Here is a 17,444-nt window from a genome sequence, read left to right as displayed (position 1 = left end):
CTGTGGAGGCTGGGTCATGAATATATTTAAGGTGGAGATAGACAGATTTTTGAACGATAAGGGAGTGAAGGATTATGGGGAGCGGGCAGGGAAGTGGAGCTGAGCCCAAGATCAGATTAGCCATGATCTTATTAAATGGCGGATCAGGCTTGAGGGGCCAAATGGCCTACTCCTGCTCCTATTTCTTATGTTCTTTATGTTCTTGTATCTCCTTCTGTGACTCTGTGTCAAATTTTGTTTGATAACGCTCCTGTGAAACGCCTTTGGATGTTCTATTTTGTTAGAGGTTCTATATAAATACAAGTTGTTGTTGTTGTAGCAGCAAATGCTTCGATTTGGAATGTCTTAAACTACATCTTATATGCTAACTTCTCAAATGTGACTCATGGTGTAATGCAACACTTTCAAAACCATTCAGATCCAGTTGAATCTCCTTATTGACCAAGAGTGTTTCCCTGATTTATTTTGTATTGGAAAAACTACTCTTTAAAGACCAGAAACATCGACATTTTTTGTTAGAAGTAGTAAATTCTCTTAAGTAAGCTTTTTATTTCTTCTTTATTCTTATGGGGCCAAAAGAAAAATACAGCTTTAGAAAAAAAAGTCACCTTCATGGAAAATAAAAGTTTTCACTTCATTCTTAAGAGATAAGGGTTAGACAACACTGGCTGTTCAGAGAGCTCGTGAATGCACACATCAAGATACTGGGGGGAGGGAAAGAATAAAATAGAGCTCTTCTCAATGTTGAACTTTATTTGAAGATGTGTGCTTCCCTGTAGACTCTGGCTCTTTGCTTCAGTTGTGTAGGCTGTCTACCCTTTATCACTTGGAGCTGTCATCTGAGACATCTATGACCTCTTCTCAAAGCTTTTTATCTACTCTCTACTGCAAGACAAAAAGTGAGTCAGCAATTTGAAACTGCAATGAACAGAATAAAATATCAGTTCAGTGCCTGTAAGTGGCTGATGGGTTGTAGTGCCTGTCCCCAAAATGAGGCAATTGTTCATGTTTTATTGGTAATCTCTCTCTTGTGGGTCACTGACAGACAAATGCAAATGTCACAATGCATTCTAAATATTTAAGGACTGCTAGTAAAACTGGCATTGTTTTCCTAATGTTATTCAGGTTTTGTAATTCAATCCTTTCAAGCATATTCCATTCCAGAGTTCTGTAGGTATTGGTTAAGGAGCTTAAAATAGAATCATAGAATGATACAGCACAGAAAGAGGCCATTCAGCCGATCATGCCAGTGCCAGCTCTTTGGTAGAGCTATCCAATTAGTCTCACTCAACCTGCTCTTTCCCTGTAGTCCTGTAAATGTTTTCCTTTCAAGTATTTATCCAGTTCCCTTTTGAAAGTTACTAATGAATCTTCTTTCCTCACCCTTTCAAGCAGTTCATTACAAATCACAACAACTTACAAAATGTTTCCTCATATCACCCCTGGTTCTTTTGTCAGTCACCTTAAATCTGTGCCCTCTGGTTACCAACCCTTATGCCACTGGAAACCATTTCTCCTTATTTACTCTCTCAAAACCGTTCGTGATTTTGAACACTTCGATCAAATCTCCTCTTAACCTTCTCTGCTCTAAAGAGAACAGCCCCAGCTTTTCCAATCTCTCCACATTACTGAAGTCCCTCATCCCTGGTACCATTCTAGTAAATCTCTTCTGTACCTCTCCAAGGCCTATACATCCTTCCCAAAGTGTGGTGCTCAGAATTGAACACACTACTCCAGCTGAGGCTCAACATTGTGGCGCTGGTCTAGGTAGAAAAGTGACTCCGCGCCGTTTCTGGCCATTTCGGCCATTTTCCCCATCAACGATTTTTTTTTTAAACAGCGCACAAAGACCTTTTTTAAAAAAGCCTACTTTAAGTTAATGAAATCGGCGCTGGCCCGCTTTTATCCCTGGCCAAAGGTCCTCCATGCCAAGCTAAACAACAAACTCCAGGTAAAAATAAATCAGGCAAAAAGAAACTTACAGAAGAGCCTTTTCCATCGAAGAACAAACTCCAGGCACATTGCAAAAGAAATTTCCATAAGAACCTTTTCCATTGAAGACCAAAGTCCAGGCACATTGCAACATCCAGAAGAGCCTTTTCCACGCACCCGACCCAACCCGCTGCCATCCCTGGCCGAAGGTCCTCCACGCACCCGGCCCGCTGCAATTCCTGGCCTAAGGTCCTCCACACAAGACTACAACAAACTCCAGGCACATTGGAAAGGATCACAGTTTATCGAACCTGCCCGTTTCATTTTAACTTACTTTTTTTAAACTACATATTTTATAATAAAGTTAACAGCATTCACTCGATTAACTTTTATATATTTTAATGCCTTTATTAAAATTTTTACATGAAGGTGTAACATTAGTGCTTGTAGTTTCAAGTTAATGAAATAGTTTTCTGACCTTCACCCAGTTTGGTTACAACACAGAAGGAAACCATTTGGCCTGTCGCATCTGACATAATCTAGAAAGATTTTCTCGTGCTGGCTTAAATAAAAATTTACAGGATGCTGGTTAAATATAAAAAATAAATATGTTTATTAAACATTTGTACAGTACAGTTGTACTTGGCTTAACTTAACTTTTAACTTTAAGTTTAATAAATTTTGTATCAAACTTTTCAATGAAGAAACAAACAAACAAGCCATCTCTCCTCCCCCTTAGCGCTGTCCGCCACTCCTACCCCTGTTGCTGCCTTCACCCCTATCCGTGCCCGTTGTTGCAGACTTCTGCTTCTTTGCCCCCTGACCCCAAGGTTTTTTCCTGTTTTCTTTCCGAAGGTGCATTTGTTGTTGGTGGGTTGCGACAGGGACAGAGCTATCAGACGTCATTGTGGAAGTCCTGGGTTCCTCTTTGGAATCTTCTTCAGCCTGTGGATCAACCTCTGACTTTTTGGTCTTGGGGTTAGAATGTTAGTGGCAGCAATGACAGCCTGGGTGTGCCCCCTTATTGCTGCTACTACCTCTGACATCCCCTCCCTCATATGTCCCAACAGTGTTGCCACCTGTAATGACAGTCTCGCAATTTCTACCCTCACCTCACCCATTCCTCCAGCTAGTGTTGCTACTTCATGTGTCAGTCCTGCTAATTCTATCCTCCCCCCACCCAAGGTTTCGAGGAGCGATCTTGTTAGCTGGATGCTATCCCCACGAGCTGTCCTGTGTTCCCTGCGTTCTGTGTTTCAGATTCAGCTCTCCCTCCCACCCTCCTCTGCCGTCTCGCAGGTGTGGCTTGCTGCGACACACTGGGACCCGCAGCCTCAAACGGTACACCTTGAAATGTCGCGTCGGTTGATTCGCTCAGGAAAGGGCTTGGAATCCTCGAGGGGTTCACCGTCTCCAATTCCAGTGTAACCATCTCAGTATCGGAGTCTTTCTGCTGCCTTTCATTCTCCTGATGTAGAATATCTGGACTGATGGCTTCCTGATCATGCTTTTGTTCTACTTCAGGTGCATCTTCTGTCTCTTTCTGATGCGCAGCATCTGCAAAGCATAACAGGGATGCTTGGTTAGCAGCAGGGGAGGAAGCGGAAGCGTAGCCAGCACACGCAGTACTTAACATTTAGCCAACCCAGACTGTGCAATTTGCAGGGCTTACTCTCTCTTGGTAAACTGAGTCCAGCTTCCACGTTGGTGGTTGATCTTCTCCAGTGAGATTTAATCATATCAGATCTCCTCTGTTCCACAGCTGTTAGTTGCAACCTACTTGCCGGACCTCCTCCAGTTTTTGACCTTTCTCTGTTGATCTTTTTGAGCTGCGTGCCGCTTCTCGGGGTAATGGACAGTGCAGCTCGACTGCAACTTGGTCCCAAACTTTTGCGAGTACAGAGGGTTTAAGTTTCTTTTGGCCCATTCTCCCTTTGTTTGCAAGCACATTTCATCATCTTCAAATTATGTCTATACCAGGGGCTCTGTTTCTTCTGCGAGAAATCTCTTGGCCCTTACAGCTTCCCATTCTCCATCTCCGCCTCTTTCGCCTTCACTGTCCCCTTCCCTTGCATCCATCTTTTGTTTGAAGCTGTTTTTTCTATCTGCAAATCCACCTCTGCTGCCAATGGGTTCTCACTGACGAAGCAGAGCAGTCCTATTTTTTTTTTTTTTACAGTGCATGCACAGTGAGTAATTTTCCTTTTTTTTTATAGCGCATGCGCAATGATTTTTCGGCGCACACTATAAGCTCCGCCCCCCCGAAATGAACTCCGGCAGTGCAGCGCTAAAAATAACTTTTAGTTTGTGGAAAGTGCCGTTATTTATGGCGAAAACGGGGGGGGGGGGGGGGGGAGACTTATGTTAACGTACGTGGGTGCCAGAAATCTTTATTGTGGAAAATAGGGGCCACAAAGCCTCTTTTAATCTAATGCTATTCTTAACTTCTTTTGATAGCCACGGATGGATCACTTTTCCCGTGGAGATTTTATTTCTTAATGGAATGCATATTCGTTGAGAATTTTGGTATATTTCTTTAAATGTTTGACACTGCTTATCTACCGTCAAACCTTTAATCTAATTTCCTATTCTACCTTAGCTAACTCGCCCTTCATACCTATGTAATTGGCTTTATTTAATTTTAAGACTCTAGTTCCGGACCTAACTTTGTCACTCAAACTCAGTGTGATTTATGAACTATCATTTATGATCACTCTTCCCCAGAGGATCCTTTACTATGAGATTATTAATTAACCCTGTCTCATTACACAATACAAGATCTAAAATAACCTGTTCCCTGGTTGGTTCCACGATGTATTGTTCTAGGAAACCGTCTCGAATGCATTCCATGAACTCGCCTTCCAGACTATCTTTGCCAATTTGATTTTCCTAGTCTATATGAAGATTAAAGTCCCCCACGATTATTGCAATGCCTTTGTTACAAGTTCCTATTAATTCTTGATTAATACACTGTCCAACCATAAAGCTATAAACTATTCCCATTAATGTTTTCTGCCCCTTGTTATTTCTTGTCTCCACCCATACTGATTCTAATTCTTGATCTTCCGAGCCAAGATCCTTTCTCACTACTGTCCTTATGTCATCCTTAATTATCAAGCCCCCCTCCTGCTTTTCTATTCTGCCTGTCTTTTCGAAATGTCAAGTAGCCTGTGATATTTAGTTCCCAACCTTGGTCTCCATAATGGCTATTAGATCAAACCCATTTATCTCTATTTGTAGTGCTAATTCGTCTATCTTGTTACAAAAGCTTCGTACATTCAGATAAACAGCCTTTGATTTTAATTTTTTACCATTAAACTCACTTGCCCTTCCTGTCACATTCTGCTTCTCTTTACCCAAATCGCTACACTGCTCCATTGCCTTGACTTTGCTTCTTAGATTTCAAAATTTCCTCTCACCTGACCCCTTTGACCACCTGCCTCTTTTAGTTTAAAGCCCTATCTACAGCCCGAGTTATTCGATTCGCCAGGACACTGGTCCCAGCCCGGTTTAAGTGGACCCCCTCCCACCAGAACAGCTCCCTCTTTCCCCAGGACTGGTATCAGTACCCCATGAATCGAAACCCCTTTCTCGCACACCACTCTTTGAGCCACGCATTTAACTCTCTGATCTGCTTGTCCCTATGCCAATTTGCGCGTGGCTCAGGTAACAATTGGTCCTGCGTTTTTATTTGGACCCTAGCTCCTCAAACTCCCTCAGCAGAACCTCATTCCTAGTTCTGCTTATGTCGTGGTTCCTACACGGACCATGACAACTGGATCCTCTCCCCACTTCAAATTCTTCTCCAGCTGCAAGGAGATTTCCTTAACCCTGGCACCGGGCAGGCAACACAGCATTCGAAACTCCCGGTCGCGGCTGCAGTGATCAGTATCTATTCTCCTGACTATACTGTCCCCTACCACTACAACATTCCTTTTCGCTCACCCCACTTGAATAGCCTCTTGTATCACGATGCCGTGGTCAGTTTGCTCATCCAACCTGCAGACTTTGCCATCCTCCACACGGGCAACATCTGCAAAATCCAGCAGGAACTGGAGTTCCTTCACCTCATCGCCATTTGCATGCAGTGAGACAAGAAGGGCATCCAGCGGTGGGAAAGGAAAATCTCGGTTGGGGCTGGTGATGCAGCAGTAGGCTTCACTGACACATTTTCCCTATCCTCCATTGCTATCTGATCTCATTTTGGGTAGAATCATGGAGGAGGAAGCAACACAAAAGTGTTTAGTGAAGGGGATATAAACCTATCACCTAATAAAACATAACTGGATGCAAGGACCTCAAACAGCTGGTAAAACCATACAACTATAATTGTAAAATTTTACAGATAGTCTGGACTAATTGGAGATAATGGAATCACATTATAAAAATAACTCTGGAGAATGCAATAAAATGTTACTTGGGACTATTGCAATAATTAATGATATTAGAGGATGAAAACAAGAAATAGGAGCTGCAGCAGGCCATTTGGCCCCTCGAGCCTGCTCCGCCATTCAATAAGATCATGGCTGATCTGATCATGGACTCAACTTCATTACCCTGCCTGCTCCCCATAATTGTTGACTCCCTTATCGTTCAAAAATCTGTTTTGAAGGCTTCAATCACTGGTGTTGACAGTTGATGAGAAGAAAGTGCGGCAGTTTAATCACTTTCTTTTCTTCGTTAAATTACTGGTTTACATCTTAAGGATGAGTATTTATAACTAATTCTGCTTGCTTCTGAAGTAAGAAAGAAAGTAAATCGAAGTAGATTTTTTGGAATTCAGAGCTTCATTCTTGAAAGTGTCCAAATATGCAAAGATTACCCAATTATTGCTTGGAAGAAATCTATTTAACCAACACATTCTACTTTTCTCCTTATTATATAGAATACCTGAAAGAGAATTTAGACAAATATATGTCGCAGTTCCCAAAAGTTCATGTTATTCATCTACAGGAGCGTCATGGTTTAATCCGAGCCAGACTTGTAGGTGCAACTATTGCTACAGGTATGGTGTGATGACTTTTCTCATTTGTTTCATTTTTATGATTTGTCTTGTTCATCATGAAAATAGAGGTGAATTCCATTCTACAAATACAACAATGCGTGGAATGATCAAAGGCAATTTGACCATCAATCCAATTTCCTTCATTGGCAAAGTACTATTTGTCCTTTTGTGGATTCTATCCAGCTGATTAATCTCCTGAAGAAAGATGTACAAAGCTTCTTTCTTCCATGTCCCCCTGTGTATGTTGAATATATTTGCAGAGTTACAACTTACTATATTCATCCCAACTTGGTAACTAAATCTGATCACGATGTGGAATCAACGAGAATGGTGCAGGCACAGTTTTAGGAGCAGGATGCCTGCTTACTCTCATCACCCAGGCCCTATGAAATGGGAGAATATAAAGGAAAGAAAAAAAATCATTTTATTTAAATGGTCAAAAATAGATTTTTTTCTAATATTGTAACTGAACGTGCACTGAGGTTCGTTTCATTGAAATATAAATATACAATAGAAACAGAAAATTCTAGAAATATACATGGCAGCTTCTGCAAAGTCAATAGATATATTAACACTGTGGGTAAAGCCTTTTGAAACATAAAACTATCTGTTGTTTTTTGTGCTGCTGATAGACTTTCTACGTATTTTCAGCAGTTTCTGTTTCTTTTTGTGAAATGATATAGGACGGGAAATATATCGGAGCTGTGCCCACTCCGCCGCCGTTATTTCACCAGAAGTGCGGGGAAGACCTCGTTTATGTGCGTAAGATGGGGTGATGGTGGCGGAGTGAGGTCAACTCTGAAGAATTTCCTGACCGTAGTCAGTTTGAAGTTAGATGCTATTTACAGCACCATGTTCAGATTATGCATTTTCACTGATAGATGCGCTAGGTACGTTGAAAACAAAATAATTTTGAGCTGATTGTTCCCGAATCATTTATCTAATAGCAAGATTTGGAAACATTGTGAGTGCTGAAGCGATTCAATCCAAGTGTTGAGTTAACACTTCCCTTTTCCGTTCTAGGCGATGTGCTGACATTTTTGGACTCTCATGTTGAATGCAATGTTGGCTGGTTGGAGCCACTCTTGGAAAGGATCCATTTAAAGCGAACAAAAGTAGCTTGCCCTGTGATTGAAATAATCAGTGATAAGGATATGAGGTACAACTATATAATCCTGTTTAGCACAAATCTGAATCACCACACAGCTACTTTGGTTTGGTTTAGTGGCCTAACATTAGCAGAATTAACAGTAGAGTATTCCACTGGGAATTTCTTCAGGAATTTTCCCAATCGGCTGCCATAACTTTGGCAGAATATCAGCTGAAACCCCAGAGTGATGCATTAAAGTGGCTTCTGAAGTAATGCGTGCCGATTGGGAAAGTCCACCGGTATATTCCCTGCTTTCAATTTCAGTAACAAAGTACTTGGCCGAAATTGCTCACCGCCCAAAACGGGGTGCACCCTCCGGTTTTTAAAGTTTTTCTCCGCCACAACCTATGCGGCGGCGATTCAGTCGATATTTGGGACTTGGAAGTTTTATTTTGCTCGGGGCGGATGTTGTGGCAGTTGAGCGGTGGAAGTGCCCTTGCAGTGGGTCCACTGCCCCGATCAGTCATCAGTACCGCGTTGATGATGTCTGCGCAACGCGGATGTACCGTGTCGCGCTGACGTGTCGCGTCTCTCCCCTTCAGCTCTGCATACTTTTAAGTTAGGTCCACTGGGCCACCAGGGAGGATTTCGGCCGGGCCAGCCGAACCCAGGGGGCATAATTGTCGGGCCGACCTGGCAGTTGGTGGACAAAAAAAATTAACATGTAGGCCGCAGCAGTGCGTCACCTGGGTCAAAGCCATCGGTCGGAAAGCCGAGACACTGCACAGTATCTGGGTGTGAAGAGGCCAGTATGGAGACAAAAGTATCGTCGAGCAAGCAGAAGATTATTTGGAAGCAAGCACTTTAAGGACGACCGGGCTGCCATGCTACAGAGTGTGTACTGACAGCAAAAGCTGTCTGGGGCATCAACCTGCGACGGGGCCGCTCCCGCGGGGCAATTTTGAAAAGGGGCAATTTCCTGAGGAGCATTTTCCTGAGGGGGTCCCCACCAGTCGGAAAGGGGTCGGCGCGTGCACGCGGTGGCGAGAAAACGGGCGGAGCGGCCCCGGACACCGCTCCAAACCTGAGGTAGAGCAATTTACAAAGTGGCGGCCTCTCCGCGGAGAGTCGGCGGCCATTCTGCACCGCCTCATGGCTGTCGCTTTCAGGCGGCCAGAAGCCTCATCGGGAGGTGCAATTTCAGCCCTCGTGTGCCTGAGCCTCATCCCTAATTTTTATACATCCTTAGCTTTGATCTTAGTGGGCATAGTCTCGTTGTGGCTACGATTCTAGATGGGACTTAAGATTAGAAATGGGGGTATACATCAGTTTTTTTTAATGACACTCACCATTTTGTCAGAGCTTTTTGTTTCCATCTAAGCGCCATATGCTTTTTGATAATATTTGTATTTGTTTTAAAAGCAAGCAAATACTAATGTACATTATAACATAAGAAACAATAGCTTCAACAACAAAAATTTGCATTTATATAGCACTTTTAATATAGTAAAATGTCCCAAAGGCGCTTCACAGGAGCATTATCAAACAAAGTTTGACACCGAGCCACAAAGGAGTGGAAGGGACTCGGAGCGAAAACAGTTGTCGTAAGAGTACTGATATAGCAATGTCAACAAAATTAGGCCCTGGTATGATATATCCTGCAGCAGTAGCGAGGACAGAAGAACATAAGAATTAGGAACAGGAGTCTGCCATGTAGCCCCTCGGGCCTGCTCCGCCATTCAACAAGATCATGGCTGATCTGGCCGTGGATTCAGCTCCACTTACCCGCCCGCTCCCCGTAACCCTTAATTCCCTTATTGGTTAAAAATCTATCTATCTGTGATTTGAATACATTCATTGAGCTAGCCTCAACTGCTTCCTTGGGCAGAGAATTCCACAGATTCACAACCCTCTGGGAGAAGAAATTCCTTCTCAACTCGGTTTTAAATTGTCTCCCCTGTATTTTGAGGCTGTGCCCCCTAGTTCTAGTCTCCCTGACCAGTGGAAACAACCTCTACGCCTCTATCTTGTCTATCCATTTCATTATTTTAAATGTTTCTATAAGATCACCCCTCATCCTTCTGAACTCCAACGAGTAAAGACCCAGTCTACTCAATCTATCATCATAAGGTAACCCCTCATCTCCGGAATCAGCCTAGTGAATCGTCTCTGTACCCCCTCCAAAGCTAGTATATCCTTCCTTAAGTAAGGTGACCAAAACTGCACGCAGTACTCCAGGTGCGGCCTCACCGATACCCCGTACAGTTGCAGCAGGACCTCCCTGCTTTTGTACTCCATCCCTCTCGCAATGAAGGCAACATTCCATTCGCCTTCCTGATTACCTGCAAACTAACTTTTTGGGATTCATGCACAAAGACCCCCAGGTCCCTCTGCACCGCAGCATGTTGTAATTTCTCCCCATTCAAATAATATTCCCTTTCACTTTTTTTTTCCAAGGTGGATGACCTCACATTTTCCGACATTGTATTCCATCTGCCAAACCTTAGCCCATTCGCTTAACCGATCTAAATCTCTTTGCAGCCTCTCTGTGTCCTCTACACAATCCGCTTTCCCACTAATCTTTGTGTCATCTGCAAATTTTGTTACACTACACTCTGCCCCCTCTTCCAGGTCATCTATGTATATTGTAAACAGTTGTGGTCCCAGCACCGATCCCTGTGGCACACCACTAACCACCGATTTCCAACCCAAAAAGGACCCATTTATCCCGACTCTCTGCTTTCTGTTAGCCAGCCAATTCTCTATCCATGCTAATACATTTCTTCTGACTCCGTGTACCTTTTATCTTCTGCAATAACCTTTTGTGTGGCACCTTATCGAATGCCTTTTGGAAATCTAAATACACCACATCCATCGGTACACCTCTATCCACCATGCTCGTTATATCCTCAAAGAATTCCAGTAAATTAGTTAAACATGATTTCCCCTTCATGAATCCATGCTGCATCTGCTTGATTGCACTATTCCTATCTAGATGTCCTGCTATTTCTTCCTTAATGATAGCTTCAAGCATTTTCCCCACTACAGACGTTAAACTAACCGGCCTATAGTTACCTGCCTTTTGTCTGCCCCCTTTTTTAAACAGAGGCGTTACATTAGCTGCTTTCCAATCCGCTGGTACCTCCCCAGAGTCCAGAGAATTTTGGTAGATTATAACGAATGCATCTACTATAACTTCCGCCATCTCTTTTAATACCCAGGGATGCATTTCATCAGGACCAGGGGACTTGTCTACCTTGAGTCCCATTAGCCTGTCCAGCACTACCCCCCCTAGTGATAGTGATAATCTCAAGGTCCTCCCTTCCCACATTCCTGTGACCAACAATTTTTGGCATGGTTTTTGTGTCGTCCACTGTGAAGACCGAAGCAAAATAATTGTTTACGGTCTCAGCCATTTCCACATTTCCCATTATTAAATCCCCCTTCTCATCTTCTAAGGGACCAACTTTTACTTTAGTCACTCTTTTCCATTTTATATATCGGTAAAAGCTTTTACTATCTGTTTTTATGTTTTGCGCAAGTTTACTTTCGTAATCTATCTTTCCTTTCTTTATTGCTCTCTTAGTCATTCTTTGCTGTCGTTTAAAATTTTCCCAATCTTCTAGTTTCTCACTAACCTTGGCCACCTTATACGCATTGGTTTTTAATTTGATACTCTCCTTTATTTCCTTGGTTATCCACGGCTGATTATCCCTTCTCTTACCGCCCTTCTTGCATAGCCAGCTTGCATAGTAACATAGAAACATAGAAAATAGGTGCAGGAGTAGGCCATTCGGCCCTTCAAGCCTGCACCACCATTCAATCAGATCATGGCTGATCATTGACCTCAGTACCCCTTTCTGCTTTCTCTCCATACACCTTGACCCCTTTAGCCTTAAGGGCCATACTAACTCCCTCTTGAATATATCCAATTAACTGGCATCAACAACTCTCTGCAGTAGGGAATTCCACAGGTTAACAACTCTGAGTGAAGAAGTTCCTCCTCACCTAAATGGCTTACCCCTTATCCTTGGACTATGTCCCCTGGTTCTGGACTTCCCCAACATCGGGAACATTCTTCCTGCATCTAACCTGTCCAGTCCCATCAGAATTTTATATGTTTCTATGTGATCCCCTCTCATCCTTCTAAACTCCAGTGAATGCAGGCCCAGTCGATCCAGTCTCTCCTCATATGTCAGTCCTGCCATCCCGGGAAGCAATCTGGTGACCTTCGCTGCACTCCCTCAATAGCAAGAACGTCCTTCCTCAGATTAGGAGACCAAAACTGAACACAATATTCCAAGTGAGGCCTCACTAAGGCCCTGTACAACTGCAGTAAGACCTCCCTGCTCCTATACTCAAATCCCTTAGCTATGAAGGCCAACATACTATTTGCCGCCTTCACCGCCTGCTGTACCTGCATGCCAACTTTCAATGACTGATGTACCATGACACCCAGGTCTCATTGCACCTCCCCTTTTCCTAATCTGCCACCATTCAGATAATATTCTGCCTTTGTGTTTTTGCCACCAGAGTCACATTTATCCACATTATACTGCATCTGCCACGTGATTGCCCATTCACCTAACATGTCCAAGTCACCCTGCAGCCTTTTAATGTCCTCCTCACAGCTCACACCGCCACCCAGCATAGTGTCATCTGCAAACTTGGAGATGTTACACTCAAATCCCTCATCCAAATCATTAATGTATATTGTAAATAGCTGGGTTCTCAGCACTGAGCCCTGCGGCATCCCGCTAGTCCCTGCCTGCCATTCTGAAAAAGACCCGTTTATCCCGACCCTCTGCTTCCTGTCTGCCAACCAATTCTCTATCCACTTCAGTACATTACCCCCAATACCATGTGCTTTAATTTTGTACACCAATCTCTTGTGTGGGACCTTGTCAAAAGCCTTTTGAAAGTCCAAATACACCACATCTACTGGTTCTCCCTTGTCTACTCTACTAGTTATATCCTCAAAAAATTCGAGAAGATTTGTCAAGCAGGATTTCCCTTCCATGCTGACTTGGACCGATCCCGTCACTGCTTTCCAAATGTGCTGCTATTTCATTTTTAATAATTGATTCCACCATTTTCCCCACTACTGATGTCAGACTAACCGGTCTATAATTACCCGTTTTCTCTCTCCCTCCTTTCTTTAAAAAGTGGTAGTACATTAGCTATCCTTCAGGCCATCGGAACTGATCCAGAGTCGATCGACTGTTGGAAAATGATCACCAATGCATCCACTATTTCTAGGGCTACTTCCTTAAGTACTCTTGCAAGACTAGCTCCTTTTTCTAACTTTTTAATAGGCTTCTTGTGCATGCTAAGTGGGCAGTGGCAATGAGGTTGGGAAATCTGGTGTGCAGATTGGGAAAGCTCTTAAACAGTAGCTGCTTAGCATTAAAGAGAAGTTTTTTTGCTGCAAGAACAAGTACTTTTTTGGTAAGACTGTTGGCAGCAAGGAGGAATATGGGTAAAAACTCCCTTTATTGATGATATCTTCGGGGTCCTACTGTTGGAGGTGCAACAAACGAGAGAAATGCCACCCGACTGTCAAAACAAATGCTCCTGCAGCTTGGATAGGGATTGCCAAGAGAATGAAAGGAGTCTCTCAGGTCTGAAGAAATTGGAATCACATGTAGAAGTTTTCTGGTGTGCAGAGGAGTGCATAAAATGTTGTCGGATATGCTCTGAACTAGCACTGCCACCAGAAATCAGGTGCACGTTGCATTGGAATGAACTCCCACAAGGAGAGTTCTGGACTGGCCACAGGATTAGCAACTCCAGATGCATTGGCACAAATCCAGTATAACTCAGCGTATGGAATTTTAGGGCCAGGAAATGTAGCCATTAATCAATGGGATTTATTTCCTGCATGTGAACAATGCTCCCACATACCATGTCATTATCAAAGTGCTAACTTTCTCAGTCGATTAGAATGATTCCAGGCACCAGTTATAAGCATTTAAAGCTGCAATTTTTGCTAAGAGCGACACGTGAAAGTAACATTCTGCTCCTGCTATTGTGTTATGTGTAGAATCATTGTAGAAGACTCAGAACTTGATGTGTATGAAAGTGTATGTTTCGTTTTTCTAAAACAATTCTTCTGCACCTGTGGCAGTTGGTTATTTTGCTTATTTAACTTTTAATGGAATAGTCTGTGCTTTTTGTTTCTAGGAATGTCTTCACTAGACTGTGCATCAGTAATGCATGTTAATAATATCCAAAATTTGTGTTTCTAATTTAGTTATGTAGGAGTGAGCAGTTTTCTACGAGGTATATTTACCTGGCCCATGACTTTTGGGTGGAAGGTTATACCTGATGAAATAATTAAAAAATACAATATAAAAGAAATGGACCCAATAAGGTAAGTCAGCTTTGCAATGTCTCATGAAGCATTTATGAAATGGTCATGTCCAAACTCCTTATTTGAGCTATTTGTTAAAGTCAGAGTGAAAAAAGGATGAAAATCTACTTTCATGATTATTGCCTATTATAACTCTATGAATCCGATAAATCCCACTTGCTAACTATCCAAAGTTATTGTCCAGCTTTGCTTAGCTGAGAAGTAGGTCACTGCTTGGCAGAACATCGGTGTGTTTATCCCTCCAATGCCAATTCTCCATTGTTTCTTTCTCTGTTCTTCTAGCAGCCTGTTGTATCTGTTCCCTACCCCACTGATCAGTTCTCATCTAGTTCAGTGTTTTTCTATGACAAGATTAATTTCCTCTAGTTAAATTTCAGCCAAAAATATGCAATGACTGGAAAGGTCCTAGGGAACGCGTAATGTTGGAACCATTCTCTAGTACTGGTTTCGTTTATGTATTCTCCAAGTGAAGCTTTGGCTGCTTTGTGAATGCAGCATTTTCTAATTTTTGTATTATCCAAAAATTAAAAAGCCAATATGTAACATTAGTTCAACTTCTAACTTTTTTCTTTTAGGTGTCCAATAATGGCAGGAGGATTATTTTCAATTGACAAGAAATATTTTTATGAACTGGGCACTTATGATGCAGGCTTGGAAGTCTGGGGTGGAGAAAACATGGAGCTGTCCTTTAAGGTACCTTCGTAGGCCTTTTGTCAGGAGCCCGAAATATGCATATACTATTAAACTTTAAAACTTTCACATCGAGTTAAAAGTACTTTTCTAACATTTCTGGAGAACTGTAGTTTTTACCCTACAGGAACACAAGCTGAAGTAAACAGTAACTTTGAGTACCATACTTTGGATACATCTGATTATTTAAATTTAGAGCAATTCAAGCATTTTTAGATTCAGAAAATCATTGGGTGGTCATCTCCAGTGGTTTCTCCGAATGTATCAGTTTTTTTTTTAGACATTTATGTTCCAAAATACTAGCTGAAGGGTAAGCTGATAATGATTATTGTCCTTGCACTAAAATGATCTATTATTGGCCAAAAAAGAGAAAATTGCAATGATATTTTCATTCAATAAAATAGTAACAGGTCTAGCTAGTCAGTTTAACTAATGTTGGGACGCCTGGAAAAGCACAGCTTGATAACAGGCAGCCTGAGTGAATTCAGGAAGGAAAAATTATGCTTTAAGCAGCTTAATAGAGTTGTTCAAAAATCTTACAGCCATGGTAGATCAGGAACTGCAGTGGCTGTTGCATATTTACATTGTTAAAAATCCATTGATAAGGTTCCATATTAGACATTGTTACTGTTATGTATGGCGAAAGAGTCAGACTGAACACTGAGCTCAAAGTAAAGTGTGACCGTAGTCTTTTATTGCAGGTCTCCAGCGTGCCTCTCCAACCTGTGAGGCCTCCTTAAATACCTGTGCTCCCAAGAGATTATGGGATCCCTTGGGACTCCAGGGGATGAGCCCTCTGGTGGCTGTACAGAGTAAATACAAGTTTACATATAAAACAGTTACGATTTGTCTTTTTTAAGGTATATTTTTAATGGCTTTGCAGATTTTCCCATAAGCGCATCTCTCCTCACAATCCAGAAGTTGTGCCTTTATGTGGTCTGTCTTTGTACACAGATGTGACTGAGGTCTAACAAATATCCCAATTGCAGTAATTGCATACTCAAGTTTACATAGGCTCATTCTACATTTTCAATCAACTCTGTGCAGTGGAATATCAAACACAGATCCAACTTTTTATACACTTAATCAACTAACATATTTACTCATTATTTAAAGTAGCACAAAAATAAGGGTAGGGCAAGAAATAAGTACAATAATCTATCCTAAATTGTCCTTTATAAATGTCCACTGAATCTTCTGATGAAGTAGTGAAAATATGCACTTTCACTGGTTGTTTGTCATGGCTCAGTGGTAGTACTCTAGTCTCTGTGTTCGAAGATTGTACGGTCAAGTCCAACGCCAGAGACTTGAGCACATAATCTAGGCTGCTTCCCCAATGTAATACTGAGGAAATGCTGTAGTCTCAGGTGTCGTTTTCAGACAAAACATTAAACCAATGTTCTGCAATAACAATGGAGGCAACCATATTCCAGACCTTGATTAGATCTTGGTAGACATGACATGTTGGACAGGTAGATAAAATGGTTAAGAAGGCATACGGGATATTTTCCTTTATTCACCAAGGCATAGAATATAAGAGCAGGTGAGGTTATGCTGCTAGAACTGTATTAAAAAAACTAGTTAGGCCACAGTTACAGTATTGCGTACAGTTCTGGTCACCACGTTACAGGAAATGTGATTGCACTTACGAGAATGTTTCCAGAACTGGAGAATTTTAACTATGAGGAATGATTGGATAGGCTGGGGTTGGTTTCTTTGGAAAAGAGAAGGCTGAGGGGAGATTTAATTGAGGTGTATAAAATTATGAGAAGCCTAGATGGAGTGGATAGGAAGGACCTACCGTATATACTCGCGTATCCTACGATCTCACGTATCATGCGACCCCTAAATTTTCGTCCCCAAAACATGATTTTATCATATATCTCATGTATCATGCGAGTCACTTTTTTGAGATACCAGATGACACTAGGCTAGGCTTTCAAACAAGTTTAACAAGTACCCAACACGTAACAAGTACCCTAACACATAACAACGATCGAATACAGACCTTAACAACCGAATCATGAAACGAAAAAGGATGGATGAACGATAATGGCTGCAAGATTTGACTGAAGAGAGTTTGGGAATCAAGAGCAGGTGGTTTACGACGCCAAAAAAGTTTACTTGTGTGGGATATGTTTAGGTCACATCGAGTGGATTCTGTTGTGAAAGCCGTTCGTGAATCGAACACCGATATAGCAATCATTCCAGCTGGCTTGATTAGCGTCGTTCAGCCACTTGACGTATCCATTAATAAGCCATTTAAAGACAATATAAGAAAGAAATGGAATGACTGGATGATGGAAGGAGAGAAATCATTTACGAAGGGAGGGAATATGAAGGCTCTGGATTTG

At 42.1% G+C, this 17,444-nt stretch overlaps 1 protein-coding gene across 3 annotated transcripts in view; it reads left to right on the top strand.

Moving 5' to 3' along the window:
• LOC139259810 (polypeptide N-acetylgalactosaminyltransferase 5) overlaps window positions 1–17,444 on the top strand; it is a 46,879-nt gene that overhangs the window by 15,588 nt on the left and 13,847 nt on the right. For all 3 annotated transcript variants that reach the window (XM_070875617.1, XM_070875615.1, XM_070875616.1), the window contains 4 exons: window positions 6,818–6,937; window positions 7,961–8,096; window positions 14,281–14,400; window positions 14,976–15,093. In XM_070875617.1, the coding sequence (XP_070731718.1) occupies window positions 6,818–6,937; window positions 7,961–8,096; window positions 14,281–14,400; window positions 14,976–15,093 (494 nt within the window). The remainder of the gene's footprint in view (window positions 1–6,817; window positions 6,938–7,960; window positions 8,097–14,280; window positions 14,401–14,975; window positions 15,094–17,444) is intronic.

Source organism: Pristiophorus japonicus, chromosome 3 (genome assembly GCF_044704955.1).
Source record: "Pristiophorus japonicus isolate sPriJap1 chromosome 3, sPriJap1.hap1, whole genome shotgun sequence".
In the NCBI taxonomy this organism is placed as follows: Eukaryota; Metazoa; Chordata; class Chondrichthyes; family Pristiophoridae; genus Pristiophorus; species Pristiophorus japonicus.
This window is presented reverse-complemented; position numbering and strand designations above follow the sequence as displayed.